The sequence below is a fragment of the Drosophila virilis genome, chromosome 3, assembly GCF_030788295.1.
Source record: "Drosophila virilis strain 15010-1051.87 chromosome 3, Dvir_AGI_RSII-ME, whole genome shotgun sequence".
In the NCBI taxonomy this organism is placed as follows: Eukaryota; Metazoa; Arthropoda; class Insecta; order Diptera; family Drosophilidae; genus Drosophila; species Drosophila virilis.
Genome location: NC_091545.1, coordinates 19,909,251 through 19,935,093, shown reverse-complemented (window position 1 = coordinate 19,935,093; position 25,843 = coordinate 19,909,251). Strand labels below are relative to the sequence as shown.

General features: G+C 39.0%; 2 protein-coding genes and 1 long non-coding RNA gene across 4 annotated transcripts in view; all 3 read left to right on the top strand.

Moving 5' to 3' along the window:
* DCX-EMAP (Doublecortin-domain-containing echinoderm-microtubule-associated protein) overlaps positions 1 to 3,698 on the top strand; it is a 34,196-nt gene extending 30,498 nt beyond the window's left edge. Inside the window, exons 4-11 of one of the 2 annotated variants that reach the window (XM_002047962.4) lie at positions 93 to 481; positions 556 to 705; positions 769 to 940; positions 1,000 to 1,095; positions 1,162 to 1,560; positions 1,623 to 2,043; positions 2,108 to 2,504; positions 2,567 to 3,698. In XM_002047962.4, coding sequence (XP_002047998.2) covers positions 93 to 481; positions 556 to 705; positions 769 to 940; positions 1,000 to 1,095; positions 1,162 to 1,560; positions 1,623 to 2,043; positions 2,108 to 2,504; positions 2,567 to 2,720 — 2,178 coding nt within the window. In that variant the 3' untranslated portion in view covers positions 2,721 to 3,698. The remainder of the gene's footprint in view (positions 1 to 92; positions 482 to 555; positions 706 to 768; positions 941 to 999; positions 1,096 to 1,161; positions 1,561 to 1,622; positions 2,044 to 2,107; positions 2,505 to 2,566) is intronic. The other variant, XM_032435465.2, reaches the window with a different exon arrangement.
* A 121-nt stretch (positions 3,699 to 3,819) lies between these two features.
* On the top strand, positions 3,820 to 24,058 carry LOC138911152 (uncharacterized). Its single transcript, XR_011416517.1, has 3 exons — positions 3,820 to 4,696; positions 12,033 to 12,107; positions 23,887 to 24,058. It is a non-coding gene; the product is annotated as an uncharacterized lncRNA (long non-coding RNA).
* Tom (Twin of m4) lies at positions 20,387 to 22,759 on the top strand. Its single transcript, XM_002047960.4, has one exon. It carries the CDS (start codon positions 20,461 to 20,463, stop codon positions 20,938 to 20,940), a length of 480 nt encoding a protein of 159 aa, XP_002047996.1. The 5' UTR covers positions 20,387 to 20,460; the 3' UTR covers positions 20,941 to 22,759.
* Positions 24,059 to 25,843: the final 1,785 nt, after the last annotated feature.

Here is a 25,843-nt window from a genome sequence, read left to right as displayed (position 1 = left end):
TCTGCAAGCAGGCACAACAGCTTAATTAACATAGACATACACATACTATAAATACGTAAATAAAATCCCTGCTAAATATCACACATTTGCAGGTACGCAGCTTTTCGCAGCTGCGCAACGAGTTTGCCGACGTGGACACATTCTATTTGGCTACTGGGACGGCATTGATCGCCGGCTCGCCAATTCGACGCTCGCGCTCACGCCCCTCGGTGGTAGCCGCTGCTCCCATCCTGCCCACGGAGGAGTTGCCGAAGGTTCCATTGCGTGGCACGCGGCCACGCAGCAAGAGCCGGCCGCGCATACTCTATGCGCCGGAGAGCGAGATACTGAGGCCGAATGGAGAGTACACCATGCTGGACATCATGAAAGAGGAGCCCACGAAAGTTACCATACGCGGCTTGCGGCGCACTTTCTATCCCCCTGTGCACCATGCGCCGGCAGAGAACTCGCCTCCAGACAAGAAATTACAGCTCCAGTGGGTGTAAGTAGTTAATTACCCACGATGAATCTCAACGCATGAATACTGATTCCTCTTCCGGCCCGATCTCCATTTAGCCACGGCTATCGAGGCATCGATGCACGCCGCAACTTGTGGGTGCTGCCAACGGGAGAGCTCCTCTACTATGTGGCAGCTGTGGCGGTGCTTTTCGATCGCGACGAGGATGCGCAGCGACACTACACAGGCCACACCGAGGACATAATGTGGTAAGTGGGAGTTGTCGAAAACTCAATCCGGATCTTATATAATGCCTACCCAAAACCACACAGCATGGATGTGCATCCCTCTCGCGAATTGGTGGCATCTGGCCAGAAAGCCGGGCGGGATCGCAAGTCGCAGGCGCATGTCCGCATCTGGAGCACCGAGTCGCTGCAGACGCTCTACGTCTTTGGAATGGGCGAGCTGGATACTGGCGTAACCGCGGTGGCTTTCTCGCAACTGGTAAAAATCTACAAATTTAAATTAACTGACCAACAAGACTTACACAAAACACTTTTCAGAACGGCGGCAGCTATATTCTTGCCGTGGACAGCGGCCGGGAGAGCATCCTATCCGTTTGGCAGTGGCAATGGGGCCACCTGTTGGGCAAAGTGGCCGTAAGTTGCTCAAAATATACATTCCTCTTTGACATTAAGGAATAATTTTTATTCTCATACTGGCAGACTCTGCAGGAGGGCTTGTCCGGCGCCGCTTTCCATCCGTTGGACGATAATCTAATCATTACCCACGGACGTGGTCATTTGGCCTTCTGGCACCGTCGCAAAGATGGTTTCTTTGAGCGCACAGACATTGTCAAGCAGCCGTCGCGCTCACACGTTACCAGCGTTCAGTTCGAGCCGGATGGCGATGTGATTACCGCCGACTCCGACGGCTTCATTACCATATACTCCGTGGATTCTGATGGCGCCTATTTTGTGCGCACCGAGTTCGAGGCCCACAACAAGGGCATCGGCTGCCTGATTATGTTGGGCGAGGGCACTTTGCTGTCGGGTGGTGAAAAGGATCGCAAAATTGCTGCCTGGGACTCGCTGCAAAATTACAAGAAAATTGCGGACACAAAGGTAGGAAATGTGCTTCATTGTTTTAACATCTATGGACTATAATCGTTGTGGTGCTTTTCAAGCTTCCCGAAGCGGCCGGTGGCGTGCGCACAATTTACCCACAGCGGCCAGGCCGCAACGATGGCAACATCTACGTGGGTACGACGCGAAACAACATCTTGGAGGGCTCGCTGCAGCGACGCTTTACGCAAGTCGTCTTCGGTCACGGCAGACAGCTGTGGGGCCTCGCAGCGCATCCCGAGGATGAGCTTTATGCCACGGCTGGCCATGACAAGCATGTCGCGCTCTGGCGCAAGAACAAACTCATTTGGACCATACAAACGGGCTACGAGTGCGTGGCATTGGCCTTCCATCCGTTTGGCACGGCATTAGCTGCTGGCAGCACCGAGGGCCACCTGCTGGTCATCAACTGTGACAACGGGGCGGTGATGCTGACGCTGCGTGTATGCGGCTCACCTCTGAACTGTGTGTCCTTTAATCAGGGTATGTATGGCGATAGAATATAATCTGTCTCGCTTAATCTAACTGCTGCTGTCTGCTTTCGCAGTCGGCGATATGATTGCCATGGGCTCGCAAAACGGAAGCATTTACCTTTTCCGTGTCTCGCGCGACGGTTTCTCCTACAAGAAGGTCAACAAGATACGCGGCTCGCAGCCGCTGACACACCTGGATTGGAGTATGGACGGCAACTTTGTTCAGACCGTGACCATTGATTTTGACTTACTATTCTGGGACGCCAAGTCGCTATCTCCGGAGCGCAGTCCCATTGCAATGAAAGATGTCAAGTGGCTGACCAACAACTGCACAGTGGGCTTCCTGGTTGCCGGCCAGTGGAGCAATCGCTACTACAGCAGCGCCAATACCATCATAGCCACCTGCAGTCGGTCCGCGGCACACGATATGCTCGCATCAGGTGACGCGGAGGGGTATTTACGTTTGTTCAGGTAAGCCGAGAGCCTCTCAGCACCAACGCTAATGATAACCTTTACGCCTTCGTCATTGACAGATATCCCTGCATCTCGCCCCGTGCCGAATTCCACGAGTCCAAGGTCTACTCGGGCATGCTGGCCTGTGTGCGATTCTTATGCGGAGATCACACACTCATCACTGTGGGTGGCACAGACGCTTCGCTCATGGTGTGGGACATTGTCGAGGAATAGCTGAAATGGCCACCGTGGCGCTCTGCTGCACAACACGATGCGAGCTATCAGGACTACTGGCATCGGCGCATCTCGCAGGTATCTTCAACGGTGCTGGACAGTGACTCCGTCGATTATCAGTAGAGATTCTCCCACGGGTATTCGGGTTGTGCAGCCTCGCTTGCTTTTTTAACACAATACCAATTGGCCAGCATCCCATTGGCTTATTATATTAGATAACCCAAGAATTGATCGATGACTCTTGCTATAACAAAACTAGAACAAATTTCCGTTTCACTGGTAAATTCAAACCAAATTATTATGATATAAAAGGTAACACCCATAGATAACTATGTGTGTGCGCAGTTCCGTTGCACCCAACTTGGCTTCCATTCCCCAATCTTCCGTTAATGTTGTGTTCCGCATTTGTCCTCCGTTTATACTATATATATATATATGTTTTATTTTATGGATATTAAGTTGGTAACTAGAACAGACTTAAATGCCACTGGTGGATACTGTAACTATACTATACAATATGAATGCATTCACGAATCTAAAGCTCTTATACAGACTTCCTACATATCATCTTCCAAATGCGCTCTCATTGAAGTCCCATATTTTTCAAGAATCGCGGTAATAGACAGGAACCTTAACACACCCACACGACACATAAATATTGAAAACTAAGTGCACTTAAACATATATTGAATATAATGAAGCATTACTTATAAAAAATTATATTCAATATATATTGTTAATGCAATTTTTAATGTAAGCGTTGAAAAAAAAATAAACCGTTTTAACAAACCAATCAATATTTCAATTTGCGGTCAACTTGTTTGTACTATTTGTAATTGCGCATACTAAGTTTTCACTTTAATTTTTTCTTAAGTTCGTAACAAGTTTCTTTGACCACCCCAAAAGTTGACAAATTAAATATGTTCAATATTTTCTGCCGCAGTCAAGGAACTAAAAATTCAGAATTTGAGAGCGGCTCTTTAAATAACTTTCTATCTTTGATGTGCACTTTTTTTTTAATTAAATTTTTTATATAGTTTTGGATACTATAATTTTGTTAAAAAAATGGTGTAACGCGTGGAAGAAGACGGGCGACGTCTTGATGCTGATCAAGAATGCATGAGTGTGTATAAATACATGAATATGTATTCTTGATCAGGATCAACATCCGATATAACTGTTCCTCTGTATCTCTTTTATCTTATAGCTGCCATAGGAACGAATACTCCAAAATAAGTTTATTGTATGAAAAGCTTTGTTGCTTTTCAAAAAATCTTGACTTTACTGGGCATTTGTAAGTTTCACAATGCTTCATATCTTATCAACATGTTACTTAAACTTAAAAGAGCTACATACGTTAGCATGTAGCTGCATACTTTATCATGTAGCTCTTTTAAGTTCTTGCATGGCAAAATGTTCTGTTTTTTAAAAATCTTTACGGAACTCAACAAATACGAGCTTCAGTAATGTAAATATTATTTAAAATTAAGCCTAGTCATAAATTTGGCATTAACTTAGAACGTAAACAGTTGAAAATAAGTTAATTGCTCGAGACTTTGGTTTTTAAATTGTACGTTTGGCTCAAAATTCAAATTTGAAAAGTTGTAACGCAGGTTGGCAGACCGAGAAAATAATTGTACTATCGATTGTTCTACGATATTTAGCGATACTGTAAACGATACTTAAGTGTGACCAATCTTACCATATACCGCTTTTATTTCAGTTGGCATCCCGATTAATATTGGCGCTATTTTTAAATACACGAAGGAGGCTTATTAGGCAAACATGTGAAAGTGCTTTAGTTAAAGTTTTGTTGCATCAATTTCGGCTTACTTTCGTGCACATATAAAAATCATGAGTGCTGTTTTTGGACAGTATTAGATTGGAAGGTGTCCAGCTCCGGGACACAGATTAACACACACATATTTTTGATTAATTTCTGTATTTGTTTGAAGCTGGATTATTATTGATTTCGGGTAAGCCATAAATAATATAATATGTAATAGACCTAAGCTGCTTTTGGTATATGGGAATTTTTATATGTACATATATTCTAACTTTTATATACTCTGATATCTCTGAGCCCATATAGACAGGCAGGCATATAGTTATGTCCGATCGAATCAGTTGATGTTGAATAGAGGTGAGCGGCGCCTTTTGGATTTTACCAATTCATGAACATTTTTAATGGGTTAGAAATGGGAAAATTATAATTAAAATGAATTAGTTCTAGGGAATATATTTCCAAGTATAGTTTCCATTATAGCTGCAAGGAACTCAATTTTAAAGAAACTTATTTTCTGTAAAGATTGCTCTCTATTTAAGTTACTCAGAATATTCATTTAGTAAACACATGAATCTAATTCCAAATATAGTTTCCTTAAATTCGACAAACATAATTTGTAAAAAGATATAAACCAAAACAACAGACATATTTTTTGTCAATATATGATTTTATTCATGAAGACAATTACTTAAAGCTGATGGAAGACAATGATCAGGTACTTAGGCTAATTAAAGAGCTATTAATATTGTACAAATGGCAAGAGCCATGATTTCAGTCTCGTACTCTCGCTATCACAGAACTTATTTAAAGCCTTTCGCCGATTTCGGAATCGTGCCGCAACACAAGTCCCATCACAGGTTGTCCGGAACTTCTGCAGATTTCCATTAGCGTAGCGACATCTCTTTCAGTTCGAGCTGTTCGTTGAGCCAATTTTGAAGTTCCTCCTCTGTCGCAAATGCTGAAGATTTGATGCCGGTCTCATCCGTTGCCATATTTTTGGGCTTTGATAGATTGAAAATGCGTGTAACCGTCCTCAATAGTTTCTTCAGGTTCACAACAGCACCCGTAGAAGATCTTTTTTCGGCAAACTCGACGGTATTTCCGTGTTGAATGTTTTCGCCAATCATTTTTCAACAAATATATTTATACTGATCCGGCCTGTATAAGAGCTGTAGTAAGAATGATAGATCTTTGCTGCCGAGCTCGCCTTTTATACAATTTCTGTGTACACTGCGTACGCAATTGCGGGAGTTTTCATCCCTCATTTTGTGTTCCGGCAGGTAAAGAAATTTACCTGGTTGTAGGTCAGGGGCTCGCTCACATATAAATAACTGATCTTTTATATATATGTGCATACATAAGTAACAAGGAAGAAATGCTATCGAGGCAATCTGATTAATAAATATTTATGGATTGTGCACATATGTAGATGAGGACTATTCCCTCTGATGTATGTTTGCTGACGCAGAATGTTTGACCAACTATTGACCATCTACTACTCCCGCAACGCATATTTACAAACCTATGAAGGCAACAAAACTCAACTTATATCTTTGGCTCACCGGATATTAAATACCCTTTCAGAAACTTAGTAAATGTGCTTCATATTATCATAAGCAGAAATGTTTAGATATAAAAGACTTCAAGCGATCGTAATGAGGCTCTTAATTGGTTAAGAAATTATGATAGAGTGATTCGAATCAACCGGCTAAAATACCGATCCATGAATTTCTGTGAATTAGTTAGTTGAGGGGCTTGGAGATATCTCTTACATGTATCGCGATTTGACGAAGATTAGTTGGCCTTTCGCTCACAGTCTTTTTTTCAATGAGTTTTTTATGATCTCAACATTATCATGTTTGCCAATCATTTTTCAAAGTATTTAACCACCGCCTATAGAGCGAAGATGGCAGCGTATTTGAATGTAATGTTTATGTTAGAATTCTGGAATATATTTTCGTTAATAGAAACATCACCAACAGCAAGGTGTATATAAATTCATCGAATTGGGAAATTTAACGGATTCATGCTAAGTATATACATATCATGTTTCTATATTGTTAGAAACCCGTCGACTTTAAACTAAATCACAAAAATGGCGCTTAAAGCAATAGATAGAATCACTCCAAAGATAATCAATAGATATTGTGAAATCACAGCGATGATCGCCTATGATCGAAAGTCAGGTTGATATAGCCATACACTTCAGTATGCTTGTTTCTATGCAAACCCTGGTCTCAGATTTGAAGTAATCTTGTTTAAAATGAACCCTAATGAACCCAATTATATAATTGACTCAAACAGATCGATAGGCTTGCTAAATATCTCAAAACTTCGTAAATATCTCACCCAAACTTTGCAATTACTAGCTACACTTTGCATCTCGCACCCACACTTTTATAAATATTGGGTGCTTAATGATATAGAAACAATTGGTCTGAAATAGAATTTTTGTTTGTAATCATATATGATATACCTTGTAATGATATATGTCTGCAAAGATTTGAAATCCTCGACAGCGCAATGATAACTTCGTCGCTTTATATAAGTATTACAAGCATCAAAATAACCTATAGGAAAATGTCATTGTAAAATGTGTAAATTGGGCAATTGAAGAGAGAAGGCAAATTAAAATAATCGTGAAAATTGCAATTTTCTCGGTAACATTTTAAATAAGCGCGCCACTATTTCACTTAAATATCTATTTGAGGTAAGCCCGTAGTAAAAGGAGCGTGAAAATACGAAATAGTTCGTGTCGAACAGCTGAAACGAAACTGACTTCGCAATTGAATTTCAACGATTTGGAACAAATTGATTTAACATAGGTTTATTTCTAAGAAATAAAATGAATAACTGTCAAAAAGTCCAGCCAGCAAATGCATTGACAAGTCCCAAAAACCCATAAACAACTGCACGTACGAATAGGAATCACAAATCTCCGAGCTATGTGGCGTGTACCTCCTTTATGCTCAGGTTACCATTGTGCACACTGTGTGAAAGGAGATACCTAGGCCGGCGTGTACCCATGCCAACTGGGATGTTTTGTTTCAAGTTCCAATTTGCAACGCATGAGCCTTCGTATTCTTAATTATGGTACAAAGATCACGTACCCCGAGAAAAACTGTGCACAATATCTTCTGTAGACGACTTTGTCGCCCGTTCAGGAAAATCAATTTGTTCCAAATGGGTGACGATGTATTGCTCTCATCCGATAATATTGTGTTCTACTTATGTGTACCCACTTTCCTGTGTATGCTCGTAAGGTAACCAAAGATAAACTATTCAAAGTCGAACCATACGAAATGGAACTTGGCACGAACGAAGTGCGCACTGTGAAAATTTTAATTTAAACGCTTACCTAAATTTGTCATCCAATTCCAATAGAATTGTTCATAGCACTTGGGCTCGAGAACGAATAATATTAGCGTAAAATTGATTTAGTTTCTCGATACTTGCAATAACACAAATACGACAAGTCCATCAATTCGCCACCGAATTTTCCAGTTTCTACACAGCATAATTTATTCGTAAGCTAACTAATTGGAGTGCAGAATTTAACTGCATCTGCAGAGAGACAGATAGACAAAAGCACGATCTGATAATGTTGATCAATCTAAATATTATTTTGAATGAGTTTATATTATATTTATTTGTATTAAAATGCGATTTAGACCGTTGAGCTAAGCAGATCAAGCTATATGAACGCGTCGATCTTCGAAACTATAAGAACTGGTAATCGATATTTGTTCAATATATCTATTCATTTTCATAGCTAAAAGCAGATTCACTTTCTATTTTTTCCACGCCTTTTAATAATATATAATTTTTAAAGGTAAAGCCTTGCAATGTTGTAAATAAACATTCTGGTATGCGTATCCAAGCCATTAAAATGTTATGAAGATCGGACTTTAAGCACGTGAGTTAATTACGAAAAATTGATTTCCTATAGTGTGTGGCTAAAAAAGAAGAAGCAGAAGCAGCTGAGTAAGAATAAAAGGAAAAATTTTAATTAGGGAGCTTTTTCTCCAGGAAGTAGACAATTCTCAACCTGCGATCGCATATTGTATTGAATGAAAAACAACGAAGTTTATGAATTTATTCATAATCTAGTCAAATATGTTAATTTTTTATTTTTATACTTTTAAGAAGTGCTCTTCACGATCAATAGAAAAAAATATTTGCTTGCAGGTTAAATTAATATAATTATGAAAGCTTTATAAGGTTCTCTTAATAAGGTCTCTCAATGCTCGCATAAAAAAGACTTGTTCAGAATATTTTATAGTCGAGGGCTCTTCACTCGCTTATTAAACATTTAAGTCACCTTTCGTATGGAAGCAATATATAAACAGGAGACAACCACCTTAATTGATTGAAAAGAAATGACAAGGCAAAAATACTAGCGGAAAAATTGAAATTTCTTGCTCAAACACCTGGAACATTGGCAAATCAAACAAACGACTTGACTACGATTTGGCTATGTGCAGATGAGCTCATTATTGAATCTTAACCAACTGAAACGAATCAATTTAAAAGCAAAACGCAGCCAGGATTAGTCCTATTAGAAAACCAATCAACCGTTGCAAAAGGGCCACAGCTGTCGACATCGCCGCACTCGCATCTAGGTAATTAGGTATGAGGTGTAGATACATGTGTATGTGGGATGTATTCAGTGTGTCGGAGCCAAAAATATGAGAAGCGAAAACAATGAGGATGCATGGCAGAAAAAAATGTCCAAAATCTAAATAACAATCGCACAAAAATAAGCATATTTTATGACAAAAAGAGAGCAAGAGTAAGGTTATGGTAAAAGTTTTAGGATCAAATATCAGAAATATTGATAAATTGACTTTTCATCATATTCAGATTTAGTTGAGACAATGATCATGTTTATTTTTTTTTATTTTGAAGCTATATCTAAACGAGCTAAGAACCAGTAATAACTTTTTAGCTAAAAAACCAACTTTGATGAAAATAATCAAGGGTCGAAAACTTTCTCCAAGTTGAAGATATTCGAAAAGCAATGTGTTCAGGTATCATCTATAGTTTAAAAAGCGTTACTGGTGGTCCCAGCTCTACTAAATTCGACGGCACTTTAAAAGCAAATCAAGGGCTGCCTTGTTTTGCCCATCGCAAACAGAGGTGCAACACGTATCCTAAAATGTTCGAACAAGCGAAATCACAAAGGCAGGCGAAAAGGAGGAAACTGCTACTTTTCTCACAATGCGCAGCGTACGAAAAGAGACACCTCAAAACTATTCTCTTGTCACTTCGGGTACGCCGCCGGAGCAATATTTTCTGTCAAGCCGACGCATCCGCCACCTGGTGCGATTAGCAACTACAATGAGGGTCCTCGATACGGCGGGATCAAAGTGGAAAATTCATTTGGCTTGGTGGTCTTCGCCATGGTTTCTTTGATGTTCGCACAAATTACCGTTTGTATAGAAAAAAATTAACAGCATAAATAGGCAATTGAAAGGCCCATTTTATAACAAATGTATATTATGTACCTAAAACTCTTTGCTAAGCTGACTCACAATCAACTAAACAATTTTCATCAGGGATGTAAACGCGCTATAAGAAAGGATTTTAATGATTCAAGTGGATTAAATAGAGGTTTTTTTTCGCATGTTGAGCATTTAGATTAGACAAGTTTGTAGGCCTTATGGCCAAACTTGACTAATTGCCAAAATAGTAGACTCTGAACCTGAACTTTTGATAGAGTATTCGAGTTTACTGGAGAAGTCCGTTTTTATATTGGATTTTTTCCATTATTATTTTGTTCTCTATAAGACGAATCGATGCGGAAAATTGTAAGTACGAAAACTCTAGTCCGAAGTCTTTTTAGTGAGCCAAGAGCTAGTCACAATAATTTTATATGCCTTCCTAGTATATTATAAGACATTGTTTTATTGTATTGGGAAAGAAGTTATACTCGTTCTGCTTATTTGTTAGAAGCATATCCACAATACGTATTCATATTCCAGCTAATGGTAGACAGCCGGACATGGATACATGTAAATGTAAATGTTTGTAACGACAGTAAATTACATGTGTTCTTTCGATATTTCATAAAACAGAGAAGGTTTTTATACAAGAATTTTGATGATTGCTTTAAGCCAAAAGCATAATGCAAAGTAGTATGACAATAATTGGAAACTGAAAACAAACAGACTAACAAGTCGATTAATAAGGACCAATATACTCTAATCAAAGGAAGAGTTATATAACCGCTTTCCCTGACTAAACTGGGTATATACATATATACATTGTCCCAAAATGAAATATGTGCAAGCATTTGTGCTCTGCATCTAACATGGAAATGTGGTTTCTAAAAACACATATGTGACTTAAAAAAGCATTTAAGCAATATCCATCTTCCATGTGGCTTTCCTTGAGTATAACTATTTTCGTACTTTAGGGATGCTAGGCATGTGTTTGGGTGACCGACCCGCTGATCTTTGAATGCACGCCTTGGGCATTTGTGTCTTTGACTGTGCTTGAAAACTGGACATTGGTTACGCATGTGCAGATAAAATTCTATTGTGTGAAAAACTGAATGGCTATGCCTACTCCAGAGACAATGGTGGTACCCTCTTCTGTCGAGTGTGAGTACCCGCAGAGCTATAGCAAAAGCAAATCTTGGCATTTATTTTATTGACGAGCACTCGTGCATAGCTCCGCACGACTTCTTACAAATACGTTGCATTTTAAATGCCAATTCAACATTTCGAACGGAAGTGAATGAACAAACGCCTAAATGGGAATCTTTTTACGGCAACTTATGCGCTGTTCTTTTGCTATTGCCTTGACCAATTGCAATTCTCATCTGTGCAACATACAAAACACTCTAAAATGGCTTACAGCTACTTTCTAAAATTGTAACGGCCACTTCGATTGTACAAAGTTATTATTCCTAGTTGATGTTGCCAGGCATCACACGGCTCAAATAGTACTTACTAAAAGTGCAGGCTAAGGCGGTTCTATTTTTTAAATTGCACTTGCAAGAATAGAAGAATTGCGAATAACAAATGTACATAACTTTATGATTAACCATCCGTTTATTTGTATCAAAATTTTAATAAACTAATGTTTATTTATCAACTTCAAGATTCCACACATCTGTGAGTGTGTGTGTTGTATGTATGCATATATTTTGTATGCATGTCCAAGATTATCTCTAGCTGTGCTGTAAATTTAAATTTAAAAAACGTATTCTTCACTAATGCCCTATGACACGATTCTCATAAACTTAAGTTAGATTCATAGTCTTCAATTCATGAGGAGGATATGGCTTCATCTAAAGAGGAGATGACTTCAACTAAGGAGGAGAGGAGTTGGTAGCTATGGCTAAGGCTTTTAAGAAAATTGGTATTGGTATAACTATTGCATGTTGGCTTGTATGTATTTGAATGCATACATGTATGTGTGTAAGTGCTCCACATAAATCTTCACTAATTCAAGTAAGCTTTACCAAGCTGCAGTTTTAAGCATAATAAACATAATATCTTATTTTTCTGTTCTTGCAGTGCTCTGTTTATTTTAAAGTTCGCATCCCGCCTGCTGATAGATGAAGAAAAATTACCATGCGTGTGAATTCACAAGTAAGTAATTAATAATATATATTTATGTCTGTCTTCACTGACTGATTGACTGGCTGACTGAGCATAACCCAAACATTAAGAGCTAGGAAACTTCTTATCAAAGGCATACATAAGAACTTAACGAGAACATATTAATGAAATTTTGACCCTTTACTGTGGTAGGTTGGCACAACAAGTCTAACATGCTTGGCCAGGGATACTCGCTAGTATATATATATACATATATATTTTCATATATTATTATTTTGTGTCAATAGTAACATGTTTGCTTTGCTGAATTTTTGAACACAATCTGGCGTGTAAGTTAAAAAAATAGTCTGGAGTTCGGCTTGGACTCATCTTTGACAATAGTATGTTATTTGCTGCCCATAATCAGCCGAAGAATGCTAATGGTTGGGATATTTATTGAGACAACACACAAGAGTTTGCTGTAATTTGATGCTTGGTCTATTGTTTATCTTATCAGCACAAACATATCTAAAAGAATGAAAAGAAAATAGGAAAAACTCTTAAAATATTTACGCTCTTAGTCGAAAACAAAATAAATTCAAGTTTGTCTCCTCGGTTCGGTTCGGTTCATCTCGTCCCGTCTCGCCTCGTCTAGTCTTGATGCCGATAATCCGGGCACTTAGCTCCGAGAATGAATACGAGTCCCGGTGTCAACAGCGAATTACAAGATTGCACACGAGAGATAAAAACTGAGTAAGTAGCTCAGTTCTGCATAAAAATGTGATACACATGCTTGAGTATAGCATGGCTTCGACATCTTGAAGTGTTTGTTGATATCTCTTGCGATAGGAGCTGCGATTTGGATGCAGTTTTAAATAACTGTGCCTATCTCATCAGTTCTTAATGCGTACCACAGATACACTTTCTAACCAAATTTGGTAAACCAGATCAATTTATCTGAGATCGTGCGAGAGCTTACTTCATTTAGATTAAATCAAACAAATGTAAATTTCTACATGTGTAGATCACATATTTAGATAAATTATCATACTACTTTCGTCCATTTACCTATTTGAGTGCATCTTTACCTTTACGTCGATCTGCAAATTAGCCGGAATCTCTTAATTTTGTTCAAATTGATCACCGCTTTTCTCTGTAGCCATGGCTTGCCATGATCAAGCCCAATCTTTACCTTGCAAATAATTAAAATATTGTACACCAAATCTAAAAAATAATACCTATACATTAAATTGTTTGTTTCAACGCACAGCTGAAACCAGGAAGCTGAAATGAGGTGCTTGCGATGGGTTTTAGGGATATTGCACCGCTAGAAAGCTAGAATGTTTTTAAGTGAAGCTCGGTGAGGGGTGGTCGATTTGTCCAGAGCATTTTATTTTTTTTGTTAGCTCTGACTTTTTCTTTGAGGCACTGCCTATGAAAATAACTGAAAATGAACGATCTTTTCTGTTTCACATTTGCTTATTTTATAATCGTATTGTAAATAATCCAAGTTAGTCTTCGATTACGACCCCTAAATCCACAACTATTTTTTATAAATATGAAGCATGTCAAGCTCAGTAGTTAATTGATATATATCCAAACATATAAGTCAGCTGATGGACCAATGAGCTCGTAGCTGGTAAACAAACAAGGCAAAGATGTGTGTGTGTTTGAAAGAAATTGGCTACCCAACAGAATGCCCATATAACCGAGGGCCAGGATACATTCACACAAACAGCCCTCAGTGGTAAGCCGAAGCAGTGGTTGCCCATTGAAATTGAAGGTTTACTTTTCGATTGTTCATATGTGCTATTCTATTGAGACATGCCATTGTCTGTGGGTTGTTTGTAGCAATCTTTCAATCAGTTTCAGAGAAAAAGAACACATAATCTAACAATAACATATTATTATATTTGAGCTCCTTTTTAGTTTTACATTCATATGTACTTCGTTATCAATAGACCAAATCTATTGAGAAGAGCACGAATGTATTATTTTAACAAAACTTAAAATAACAGAAGCACGTCCATTTCAAAGGACAACGGTCGGAAAATTAAGCAGAAAATGCCAAAAGGTTTTGCATAAGTTAAGAAGGAGTCTTAGACTCACTTTTGAAAGCAGACTTGAGAACATATAGATATATAACTTATGTGGAGTTGCAGTATATATGCACTACTCATATATTATAGAGATAGAGTCGGGAGTTTATAGACTCTGAGATCCTTGCGGTGATACATACCGACAGACGAACGTGCGGATATAGCTAGATCGATTCGGCTGTTGGTGCTGATCGAGAAGATATGTACATAGTTTATGGGGTGGTAGGAAGGGAGCATTCCTTCTGCCAGCTGCAAATATTTGCAAAAAAACAATATACCCTTTTTACTCAATGTTTTAATAGAATCAGGGTATAAAAATGTATGCTTTTCGCACTTATGCGATATGATTATTCTTAGTTGATTCCTTGCTCAATACTTCGCTTGAGTGATGCAGAGGTTAGCCGATCGCGAACTGCTCAATTTGTACTTTACCAACACTGAAACATTGAAATAACAACACTGCAAAAAATCAACATGAGACATCAGTCGGCGGTACAGAAAGTCATGCATTCGTAACAATAGTTTGCAGGCCCTTTGTTTACCTCGCCTTGAAAATATTTGTAAACACGTTTTTGGAAGTTTTCAATGTTTTCATCCGTTTTGTGCATCGGAGGGTTGGAGGTAGGTATGCCCAACATAGTGAGACGTCATGGAGTTTCACGTGTTGTCACCAGCCACCAACCACCAGGCTTATTAATGGCCAGAAAAATGCCAGCAAGAGTCCAGTAGAATCTGTTGAAACGTGATCCGTTCAAGCCGTACAAAGGGGATTACTGCAGCCAACGGGGGCGATCAGGAAAAAAAGTGTGCCTTTTAACGAGCTCTAATTTGCTGCTGCAGCAATTCGTATACATGTACAGCGACAGAAAGATATTCCTTGTTTACAACAGTTTTCTCCAGAATACAGATTCTGGCCAAATAATGGCCTACTCAACCGAACTCGAATGCAAGGCACAAAGCCGAGAGCATAAAGGAATTCTACAGATACAACGCATGTTTGCACAAAGACCGCCAAACAAAAGTCCTGGCCAAGTCCAATTGAAATGCCTTTTTCAGCAGCGATAAAAATACAAAAAAATAGGCCCTAACGTGATAATCTCTTAAATTGTCCCCCATTGCTGATCTCTCTCTTTACAAAATTAATAAATAAGATCTTGTTATATGGTTTCATTTTGTTGTGATTGAATGCTGCTCATTCCCGTATATGCCATAATTGTGGCTCGATTATAGTAAATGTTGCCCAATCTTATGTAAATACAATTGGACAATATAATATAAATGTTGTATCCCAGTTACCAGTTTTCTATTGCTTAATATATGACAATTTTATTCAGCAACAATTAGTTGCATAAACGGCTGTCATTGCGTTCGTAAATATATACACAGTTTCTCTTCGTAGATTCTATTTATCGAAAAGATAATCAGTCGCTAATTGAGATGTTGTTGCACCCTCTACATGCTTGCAAGGATTGTTTTTTTTCTGTGTAATCTTGTTATATACAGAAATGTTTAAAAATAAACATTTGTTAATTTATGGTGATAGTGAGATCAGCACTGCGATCAAAACGATTTCATACAACACACATATAACAAATAAATATTTTTATCTTGAACGCAGTCAACTCTAATATATACTCCTTTTTTCATTGTCCTTAAAAAACAAGTACAATTTTAATTAGACATAATAGTTATTTTCCTAATTAGCAGTCATCAAGCTGTGTACATTTATAAACAAGAAGAGTATTCGGGTTCGATTCGCAGGTAAGCGTTTGGCTATAATGTGTTTTAGCCTGTAACTTTGCAATCAAAATAATAATAATATTAATAATCCTTAATAATATTAAGTAAATACACTGATACACTGTCAAGTCAAATGTATTGATACTCTACTCCCTCATCCGATCACGTTAACCTCTAATTCGGTGGTCAGCCTAGAATCGGTTACACACATGCATAAGCGTTAAAAATAACAAAAGACAAATGTATATATTGTCTGGCGTATATATAGTTTGAGCTGCATGTATATAACACAAAACACATAGAAATCGTAATACCCTTCAATAGGAACACACACACACACACACACACACACACTGACAGCTCAGAGCTGTCCGAAAATTTCAGTAAACAATGAAAAACCCAAATCAATAAAACTCGGCACCGCAGGGGACATAACTTGGGATTAGGAGCAGAAGAAAAAAAAAATAGAAGACCCTTGCACACGTGTTCACAAAGAAAAGTGGCCGACGCGTAGGGATGTTTTATTCCAAAAAATGCCATCAATTTAGTTAAAATTTGTTTCTTTTTTTCGAACACTAACTATTTTGGTGGCTTAAGGCTTGGTACTTATTGATTTCGTCGATTTCGCTTAAACAGCATACCCTGTAATAGGGAAACATGGGTAAAAGAATAGGGTATGTCGCGACAGCGGAGGCTGGGATAAATGTATGTATATTCCTGATAAGCAGGACAATAAGGTTTTCGTATACAACGTGCAAAATCCTATTTAGACTAATTCCTTTACTTCTGGAATGTTTATATGTATATTATTTTCCAGAAGATAAACTTTCAGCGGTTTTGATGTATGAGGATTGAAGCTTAGTACAGAGCATCTTCTAGTCGGCCCTTTTTGAGTAAATAACTCTTGTCTTATATTGACAAATGGGTTCTAGATAGCAACCAACTTTTTCACAAATCGTGGACGTAACGTAAACCCAAAGATTTTCATTGCCAGCAATGCAACTTGATCCGTTTACACGACCTAAGGCAGCACTTGACAATTAGGATAGTCGGTCGACGGCGACAGATTGAAGTGAAATATACATTCGTAAATATCACTTTACAAGCACGACAGCCGAGATCTGGTGTCCCGACCGCTGTTATCTTTGACAACAGGCGTCTGGGGCTGTGATCTCAAGTGGAGTTCATAACACAAACCTCAGCAACCGTAGGCGAGGGCTGTGGCTCCAGTTTCTTAAATTAAGTGCCGCTAAATGGAAAGTGAACACTATTTTGCATCGCATTGGTATTCATTACATATCGGTTTTTTAGCTCAGCCGTTTCAAGTGCTCCCGTCTTGAAGGTCTCAGAGCGGAGGTGCAAGTGTTTGCCCTGCCCCAATAATCTTTACTAATCAGCAATGAAAGCTGTTCCATATGCTAGCTCAATGCACATTAAATTCTTGTAAAATACTTGTGCAACAATAGATGCATGATAAGTGCATATGGAAATACAAATGAAGTACTATTCCATCCCATGCAAATCTTATGTACGATAGCTAACGAGTCCTAAAGTGTTGATCGAATCGAAAACATTATCAACATGATTTTGCTTTTAGGCCGCACACGAGTTACGAGTCTGAAAGTATCTTTGACTGTACTTATCTTTTCGGGCACATAGCCCTTAAAAGGTACGTGAGTTGCACCAATTACTCTTTTACCTACGAGTCTTTACTTGAACAGGTAATTTCGACATGTTTGCACGTACAGCCTAGAGTCCGCTAGACGTTTGGGTAGAATAATCAGCAGGACGCCGGCGCCAGTGCATTTTTGCATTTTTGATTTAATTTCTTGCCTTTTGTTTGACATTCTTAGAATGGCAAACATTTTTTTGAATTTTCCTAAATTTTTTTTAGATCTTGGGTGCGATTTGTCACACTTGTTCGGCAAAGAGTAGCTGACATACCTACATATAAGTCGACCTGTCTGGGCGTATCCAGAAAAAGGAGAAGTACGCAGTGGGGTGCAGCAGACTGCGCAAAACTCTGTCCACAATAACGGTTAGATAAAGTCGAAAAGATACTTTCGAAATGTATCTCAAGCAGTGAATTTCAAACTGTATTATGTTTATGTAGCGATTCTTGTGGACGCGACTATTTGGAGCGATCTTCGAAGGAGTTCTCGAATCCAGTTCTCCTGTCAAGTTTGATGACTCCATATCGAATAGGACTTCACGACAGTATTTTGAATTTCTGTAAAGCTCTATATAAATGACTATATAAGGAATCTCTGATTGTCGGCGAGACATTGCAATTTTCACTTATCTGTTAATGTTTATCTGGAAAACAGAATCAAACCAGTTACAAATAGACATTTTAAGGGCCGAAAAGTTACAGTGAAAATATGTTTCAAAATAACCTCAGGGAAAAGGTATTTTAATCCGTTTCCGGAAGGCTACTATTACGCTGCATTGGATACGATTTTATTTTCTGTTGAATTGCCCTTTTCCAATGCATTCTCTTATATGTGCTTCGATTGTGTATTGTTGGATTTGGTGGCACTAGGTTGCACACGTGCAAGGGTCAGCGGTGAATGCGCAGGTAAAAACACCAAACCCATAAAAAAGATAAAAGAGGAATTAATGAAACGAACCCTAAAATGACCCAAAACGAATGCAACTCGGTAAAGAAGGGATAACTGCCATCACTTGAATCTTTTACGGAGCGCTCATCTGCGAGATGGCATGATAGATAGGCGAAATTGAACCCACATCCAAATAATTACAAAAACGGACAATACTCGACAGTTCGCGATATAAAGAAACTATAGAAAAGAACACTTTTCTGAAAATGAAGGGAGTGTGCATGATGAAAATCAAAAGAAGTGCCTTACTCGAAATTGCCCGACGGGAAGGTATCCTGTAGTCAGAAGATCTGCACCCTGATCAACTTTTGTGTGAACTATCCAATTCAAATAAAATGCTGAGGACTTTATTGTGGCGTATTAACATAGTTTGTACTACTCTCGGGAAATTGCTGGAGGAATCTGAGGAGTAAAATATTCGGAATCGATGTACATACATATATAAAACCCACATATCTCATTTTACAAGATACGTCTCAACCTAGGTCTTGATATTGAAAAAAAAAAGGCATAAACTTGATCTTCCTATTGCTTATAATCATCCAAAATTAGGGGGCGTGTTTATTCTCTGAGGTATACCCGCTCGTACGGGCAGAGCCACATTGACTTATTGAAACCCTTATAAGGTTGGGCATGCCGTTTACTATATATATTATATTGCATCCAGAGAATGATAACAATTACACTACATACTATTATTTTATTATATAATTCTTTAAGAATTGTTTGCAAAATGTTGATTATGAGTTGATTATTTGGTTTTGCAACAACCAAATTTCGTGTCTCCACCCCTAAGCCAATGGGCGGTACAGGAGCTGAAATATGTTTTTACCGACTGCCGCTGATGCGGCGTGGAATAATCCAAACAATAATCAAATTTTACTTGCATGTGTGGATGCCAATATTTACTCCTGTATGTACATATATGTACACACACACTCACACAAATTGAGTGTACCCTTCTTTACCATTTGAAGGATGCTTGGTGTAAAACCGTTAAAAAATAAAAGAAAGAAAGTAGTGTTCCGAAGGGGATGCTCAAATAACAATTCGAAGACTCAAAAATAATTTGCCGACAAAATTCTAGAAAATTTGAGCATCGAGAATGCATCACCCGCGTTGTAAATTGTTTACGCACCAACAACAGACAGATCCTAAAAACAACAATGACAAACAAATATACAAATGTATATGAACAGTGTATGCAAACGGTTGGGTTTGCCCAATACCTGCCACGCCGACACCGACGCCAACGCGGCAGCTCCTTCCCAAATAGCGTGTTAATTCGTTTTGACTAACCTTCAGAACTCACATTAAGTCCGGAACACCGAAAATACGTTACTTTCTACCTACAGGTTGGGCACGACGAGGAATTGGGATTTTCGTGCTGTCTCAATGAAATGACCAACAAGTTGGGTTTTCCAGCACAGAGATTGCCTTTGCGATACGCCAACTATTGTGTTTCTCGCTCCCTGCCATTTTCGGATAGTGTGTCGAATTTTAAAATCCTCAGCACTTAGGGTCGGGTATTTACGGACTTGTTTCGACTTGTCCGTTCGTGTCGAGCAAAGGGAGTTTGGAATGTGATTTTGGGATTTCGTGTTTGGCAGGTAACGAGCGAAAGAGACGGGGCAACTAGAAAGCCGCTTTTGTGAAACAGCAAATGCCAACCAAAAATCCACTTTAAAAATCTGGGAAATGCACCAACGGAGATTCTCGTTCTCTCATCCGATGCGCAACCAACCACCTGCCTCAAGGGCGCATTCTCATTGGTTGACAGCAGAGAGAGAGAGAGAGAGCGCAGCGGGCATTTCTCCTGGGTGCCTCTCAGCGCTGAGATCGTATAAAAGCAGAGCCTTCGCTGGCCAAAGAGCAGAACAGTTCGAACCAGCAACGTGGCAAGAAGTCCGCCTGTTGCAACAATATCAATTTGTGTCGCCTACAATGTCTTTCATCATGCGGGAATACAAGTTCGAGACCAGCACGACAATGCAGCGAAAATCAGATCAACATACAATGGCTATGCTTAGCCTCAAGAAACTTGTCAAACCACTGCTGAGGTTGATCAAGAAGAAGCAGCTCATACGCAAAACCCTCGCCGAAGTTCAATCGCAGAACGAGATCAACTCATCGTTGGAGGACATGCGCAAAGACTCGGTTGCCAGCTGTGACAACATGGCAAATGAGCTACTGGAGCAGCGACTCTTCAACGATCTGCGCGAATGCCCCAACAATGCGGCCATTATCGTCCAGCAAGATGACCAGCAAAGCGTTGTGCCTGTGCAGCCCGATCAGACTTTCATACCGGTGCACTTTGCGCGCACGACCAGCGGCACCTTCTTCTGGACCTCCGCCGATGGGACATGCCTGCAGCAGCAGGAGCAGCAAATGCGCGAGAGATTCGACCGTTGGGTTCAGGCTTAACCAGCTCGCCGATCCGTCAACATTGATGTCAGCTTTAAGGCCAAGTGTCACTTGCTCCAGTCAAGTGTGGGGCATAGTGATTCACTTGGCACGACCGCAATCTCAGGGTGATATTAGCATAGATTGTGTGCTTGTGCACAATCATTTAACACAACTAGCACATTTGTAAATTATTGTGATTTTATGATAGGGTATCTTTAGTTTTTATACGAAAATCATTGTCTTCCATGTTTGTTTGTTAGGTAACTTTTAGGCTAAGAATCATTGTCTTCCATGTAAAATATTTAATTTAAGCAAATAAATAATTAGAGCTAGAAGAAAACCCCATTCTTGTTTTGCGCATAACTTGCATTTATTATACTCTGCTTTTATTGGATTCAGTACGCTGATGCTAAACAAGCCGCATCTTGTCGAGCTCTATAGGAAGAACAGTATCGATCTATTTTCTGTTCTCCTAGATATTCTTTAACATATCTGCAAAGCCGTTTGCCAAATGTGTACAAACGTATTTGATATCCCTTTTTCTCTTATATTTCTTTAAAAGATATTAAATTTGAATACAGTCTAAGTTCATATACGCGGATATGACTGAGTAAATTTAGCTCGTTGTCTATTAATAAGTAATACTTATTATTTATTGGTTCGTTCGCCAACCTCTTATACAAATTGGCAAACAACTCATAACACACATGAATTCAGCGCGTGTTGTCTGAAACCAGGATATTATATTATTTTGTAGGCTACAGGGGATATATACCCCAAAAATACTTAACCGCTGAAAATATTTATTTACAAGAATAATTAAATAAAAGAAACCAACATTCCGGAGTTGGTATGAGTACGAAATTGAACCGTAATGAACTTGAACTGAAAGGTAGAGGGAGTTTTCTGAAGGACTTATCTGCAGCCCATATTTTAGTGGGTAGAGAGTATAAAAACCTTCTCTAATTTTGTCGCCCAAAATGGAATAGAAATGCTGTGTAACACAGGCTTGAAAACTGAACACAATGCATTAACCCATAAGCCACAATGGTCTCTACGGTCGTATATTCAAACAACTTGTCATGATCAAATAGCTGCATTTCGTATACTTTTCAGACAGCATATGTTTAACGAGGGTTTTGGGCTACATGCTCCGCTGTCAATCTATTAACCATGAAATGATTAATAAATGCGGAGAGTCCGTAAAATGAACTCCTCCGCAAGCAAACCCATACAAATAAAAGAAATGAAGAGAATATAAATATATTCAACCGAAGTTAGGAGCGGACGAACGAGCCTGACACACGTGCATTTAAAGGTGCCTCGACTACCTGTTACTCTGAGAGGTAGCATAAATGGAAAATAAACTGGCCTTAAGCGAAGTGATTGTTGATTGGCTGATCAAATACACATGAGGGATGATTGTTGAGGCTGGCATACCATAAATACGAACAGATTCCGTAAGGTGAACATCATATTAAATTCACACTTTGTAAAGTTCAGTCAGCACAATGGTCTATGAATCGCTCCTGAATGCTACGAACAGTGCATTATATGTGGACGTTAGGAAGCGCAGCCTCAAGCCCCTCAGAAGTATCCAAAATGTATTCAAAGTGGCCTGCAAGGCTTTCCAGTGGAAAAAACAAAACAATGCGACGGACATGGACATTAAGGAGCTCGAACTCATCAAGCCCTGCAACGTGGCTTAGGATATGACATCAAGGAATCAACAAAACTTAACCTTTTAAAAAAACTCGCACACAAAACCCACTCCTTTTAATTTTATAACATTTGAAAGCTTTATGTATTATAATTAAATATTCTTAGACTTACTTAAGCGGATGTCGAATTATTTTCTGGAAATATAGGGAGGACCAATCTGATGTCCTTTGGTCAACATTTAGTCCTTGTTCTGCTTACTTAGAATATGAAATATAAAGGACGAAAGTCCTTGAAGAAGCTAAGAGAAGGAGATTTTTGTCTGTAGAGTTAAAAGGCTGTAGGTCGGCCATATCCTTGTCGATCATGATGTCCATTTGGCAACCGTTAGTCCTTATCCGGCCAATTCAGTATATATATTGAAAAGGACAAAAGTCCTTTAGACAGCGTACATTTGAGTAAAATTCGTTCGTAAATTAACAAAGCCAAAACTCGGCCGTATCCCTTCGGATCCTGGCAAGTCCTGTTCCAAACCCATCGTATGAACAAGGACCATAAACGGTCCAAAGGACAACAAAATCGTCCTTGCCGTTTCCGAGATATGGCCTATTTTCGAAAAAGGACATTTTTTATTTATCCATAACTCGGTCAAATCCTTAAGGATATCGAAAGGATATATCGCATTGAGCTCGTAGAGAGCAAGACTATCGATTGGCATTCAAAGATTTGCAAAATTTCATCAAAATTTATCCTAGGGGGTTAGTCGCAAAATTGGCCAAAATCGAAAATTTCCAGGCTAAATTTGCCATTTGAAGGACTTTTGGAAAGTCCTTTGGACAGTTGATAGTCCTCAGCCTCCCATTGAAGAATTTACAACCCAAAGGACGAAAGTCCTTCAGACAAAAAAGTTTTAAGGACAATTTTGTTTAAAGAAAATAAGCCATAGCTCGAGCATATCCTTGTGTGTCCTGACAAGTCATATGTCAAATTAATTCTGGTGACCAGTACTACAAACTGGCCAAATTTCGTTAAGATCGTCCTTGTAGTTTTGGAGATATTTAAGGATTTCTGTTTTCGGGCCATTTCCGTACGATCCGGGACAGAAATTTTACAAGTCCAATTTCGAGTCATATGATTCTTAGATGACCCCTTATTTTTATGATGCAGATCGATGCAGGGGGTCTATAGGAACCTAACGCACCATGTCCTTTGAAAATCTGCAAGGACATGCGCGAGTTATGTCCTTTTTTCGACTTTTATATATTTATTTATATTTTTAATTAAAATGTGTTTTTATCATTTCAGAATGCCAAATTAAGGACTACAAGGATCTCTAAGGACGTTCACGACTGACAAATCAAATTTTTCCTGGATCGGACTTTAATTAAGCCAGATATAGTTATTTTAAGTTTCAATAAGCTAAAATTATAAATTATGCTCGATTTGTGTAATTTTAAGAAACATAATTAAGAAATTTTATTATGTGAAACATAAATAAATAAATAATTTAAAATAAAAGAGAGAATTCGTGTTTTTTATTTAAAAATTAAAAAATCAACGGTTTTTAGAAATCCATTGCATACCCGCCAGGGTCGACTGTTCGTTTTGGAACGTCATATCTCCGCGCGAAGTTATGTCGTTTTGGAACGTCATATCTCCGCGTGGAGTTATGTCGTTTTGGAACGTCATATCTCCGCGCGAAGTTATGTCGTTTTGGAACGTCATATCTCCGCGCGAAGTTATGTCGTTTTGGAACGTCATATCTCCGCGCGAAGTTATGTCGTTTTGGAACGTCATATCTCCGCGCGAAGTTATGTCGTTTTGGAACGTCATATCTCCGCGCGAAGTTATGTCGTTTTGGAACGTCATATCTCCGCGTGTAGTTATGTCGTTTTGGAACGTCATATCTCCGCGCGAAGTTATGTCGTTTTGGAACGTCATATCTCCGCGCGAAGCTATGTCGTTTTGGAACGTCATATCTCCGCGCGAAGTTATGTCGTTTTGGAACGTCATAGCTCCGCGCGAAGTTATGTCGTTCCAAAACGTCATATCTCCGCGCGAAGTTATGTCGTTTTGGAACGTCATATCTCCGCGCGAAGTTATGTCGTTTTGGAACGTCATATCTCCGCGCGGAGTTATGTCGTTTTGGAACGTCATATCTCCTCGCGAAGTTATCTCGTTTTGGAACGTCGTATCTCCGCGTGGAGTTATGTCGTTTTGGAACGTCGACAAGAAATATTTTTAGCTGCCGAAAAAATTTCATTGCATACCCAAAGGGGCGCCCTCGTCGGCGGCTGGGTCCCAAATTTTAACTAAAATTTCCCAGAAATACCAGGCGAACAGAAATGCCCAGAAGATCGACGCACAAAATTTTTGCGCCCGAAAAAAATTCATTGCATACCCTCACGGGGCGCCCTGGTCGGCGGCTACACCCCAAATTTGCCCTAAAATTCCACTCAAATACCAGGCGAACAGAAATGCCCAGAAGGTCGACGAATGGTTTGAATAAAAATTTTCATTGCATAGCATTAAGGGGCAAAAATGTAACTCAATTAAAATGAGTGCTGTTCATTAGCAGTCTATGTAAAATGAGTGCTGTAAGGCGGCTGTTAAACAACAGCTGCAGTTGCAGCTAATGTAAAAGGGCTCCTGAAAGAAAAATCATACATGTTTTTGGACCATTTCATTGCAAATTTTGCAGGGATCTGATCCTTTAGGTTCCCAAGGACTATATCGATGGTATGGTATAACCAAGAATATGTTAGTCAACTAGAAACCATCCAGGGGGCGGGCTGCTGTAAAAAAAAAAGCATACATATTTTTCGACCAAGTTTTGCGTATTTTGCGAGAGCTCGGTCCTTTAGGTTCGCTAGGACTATATCGATGATATGGAATAACCAAGGATATATCGGTCAACTAGGTACCATAAATAGCGATCATTTACTGATTACATGCTGTCAATGGGCGGCGCAGATTGGGCTGAAATATATAAAATGAAAAACTTGTTTATTTAAATACGTGCCATTTTAAAAAGATATACATTGAAGATTTCGCGAAAGCGTTGCAAATAGGCAGAATACTAAAATTTTGATTTTTTGGGCTGGGCGGACATATGACGTTAGAAAAGTACTCAAGTACATATGTCCGCGCGGACATTGTTTTAACTAGTTTAGTTTTATTATCTCGGTTAAATTGAGGAAATATGGAATGATATACTCCTACGAATGCCATTTAATCAAATTAAAAATCAAACGGGTTGAAT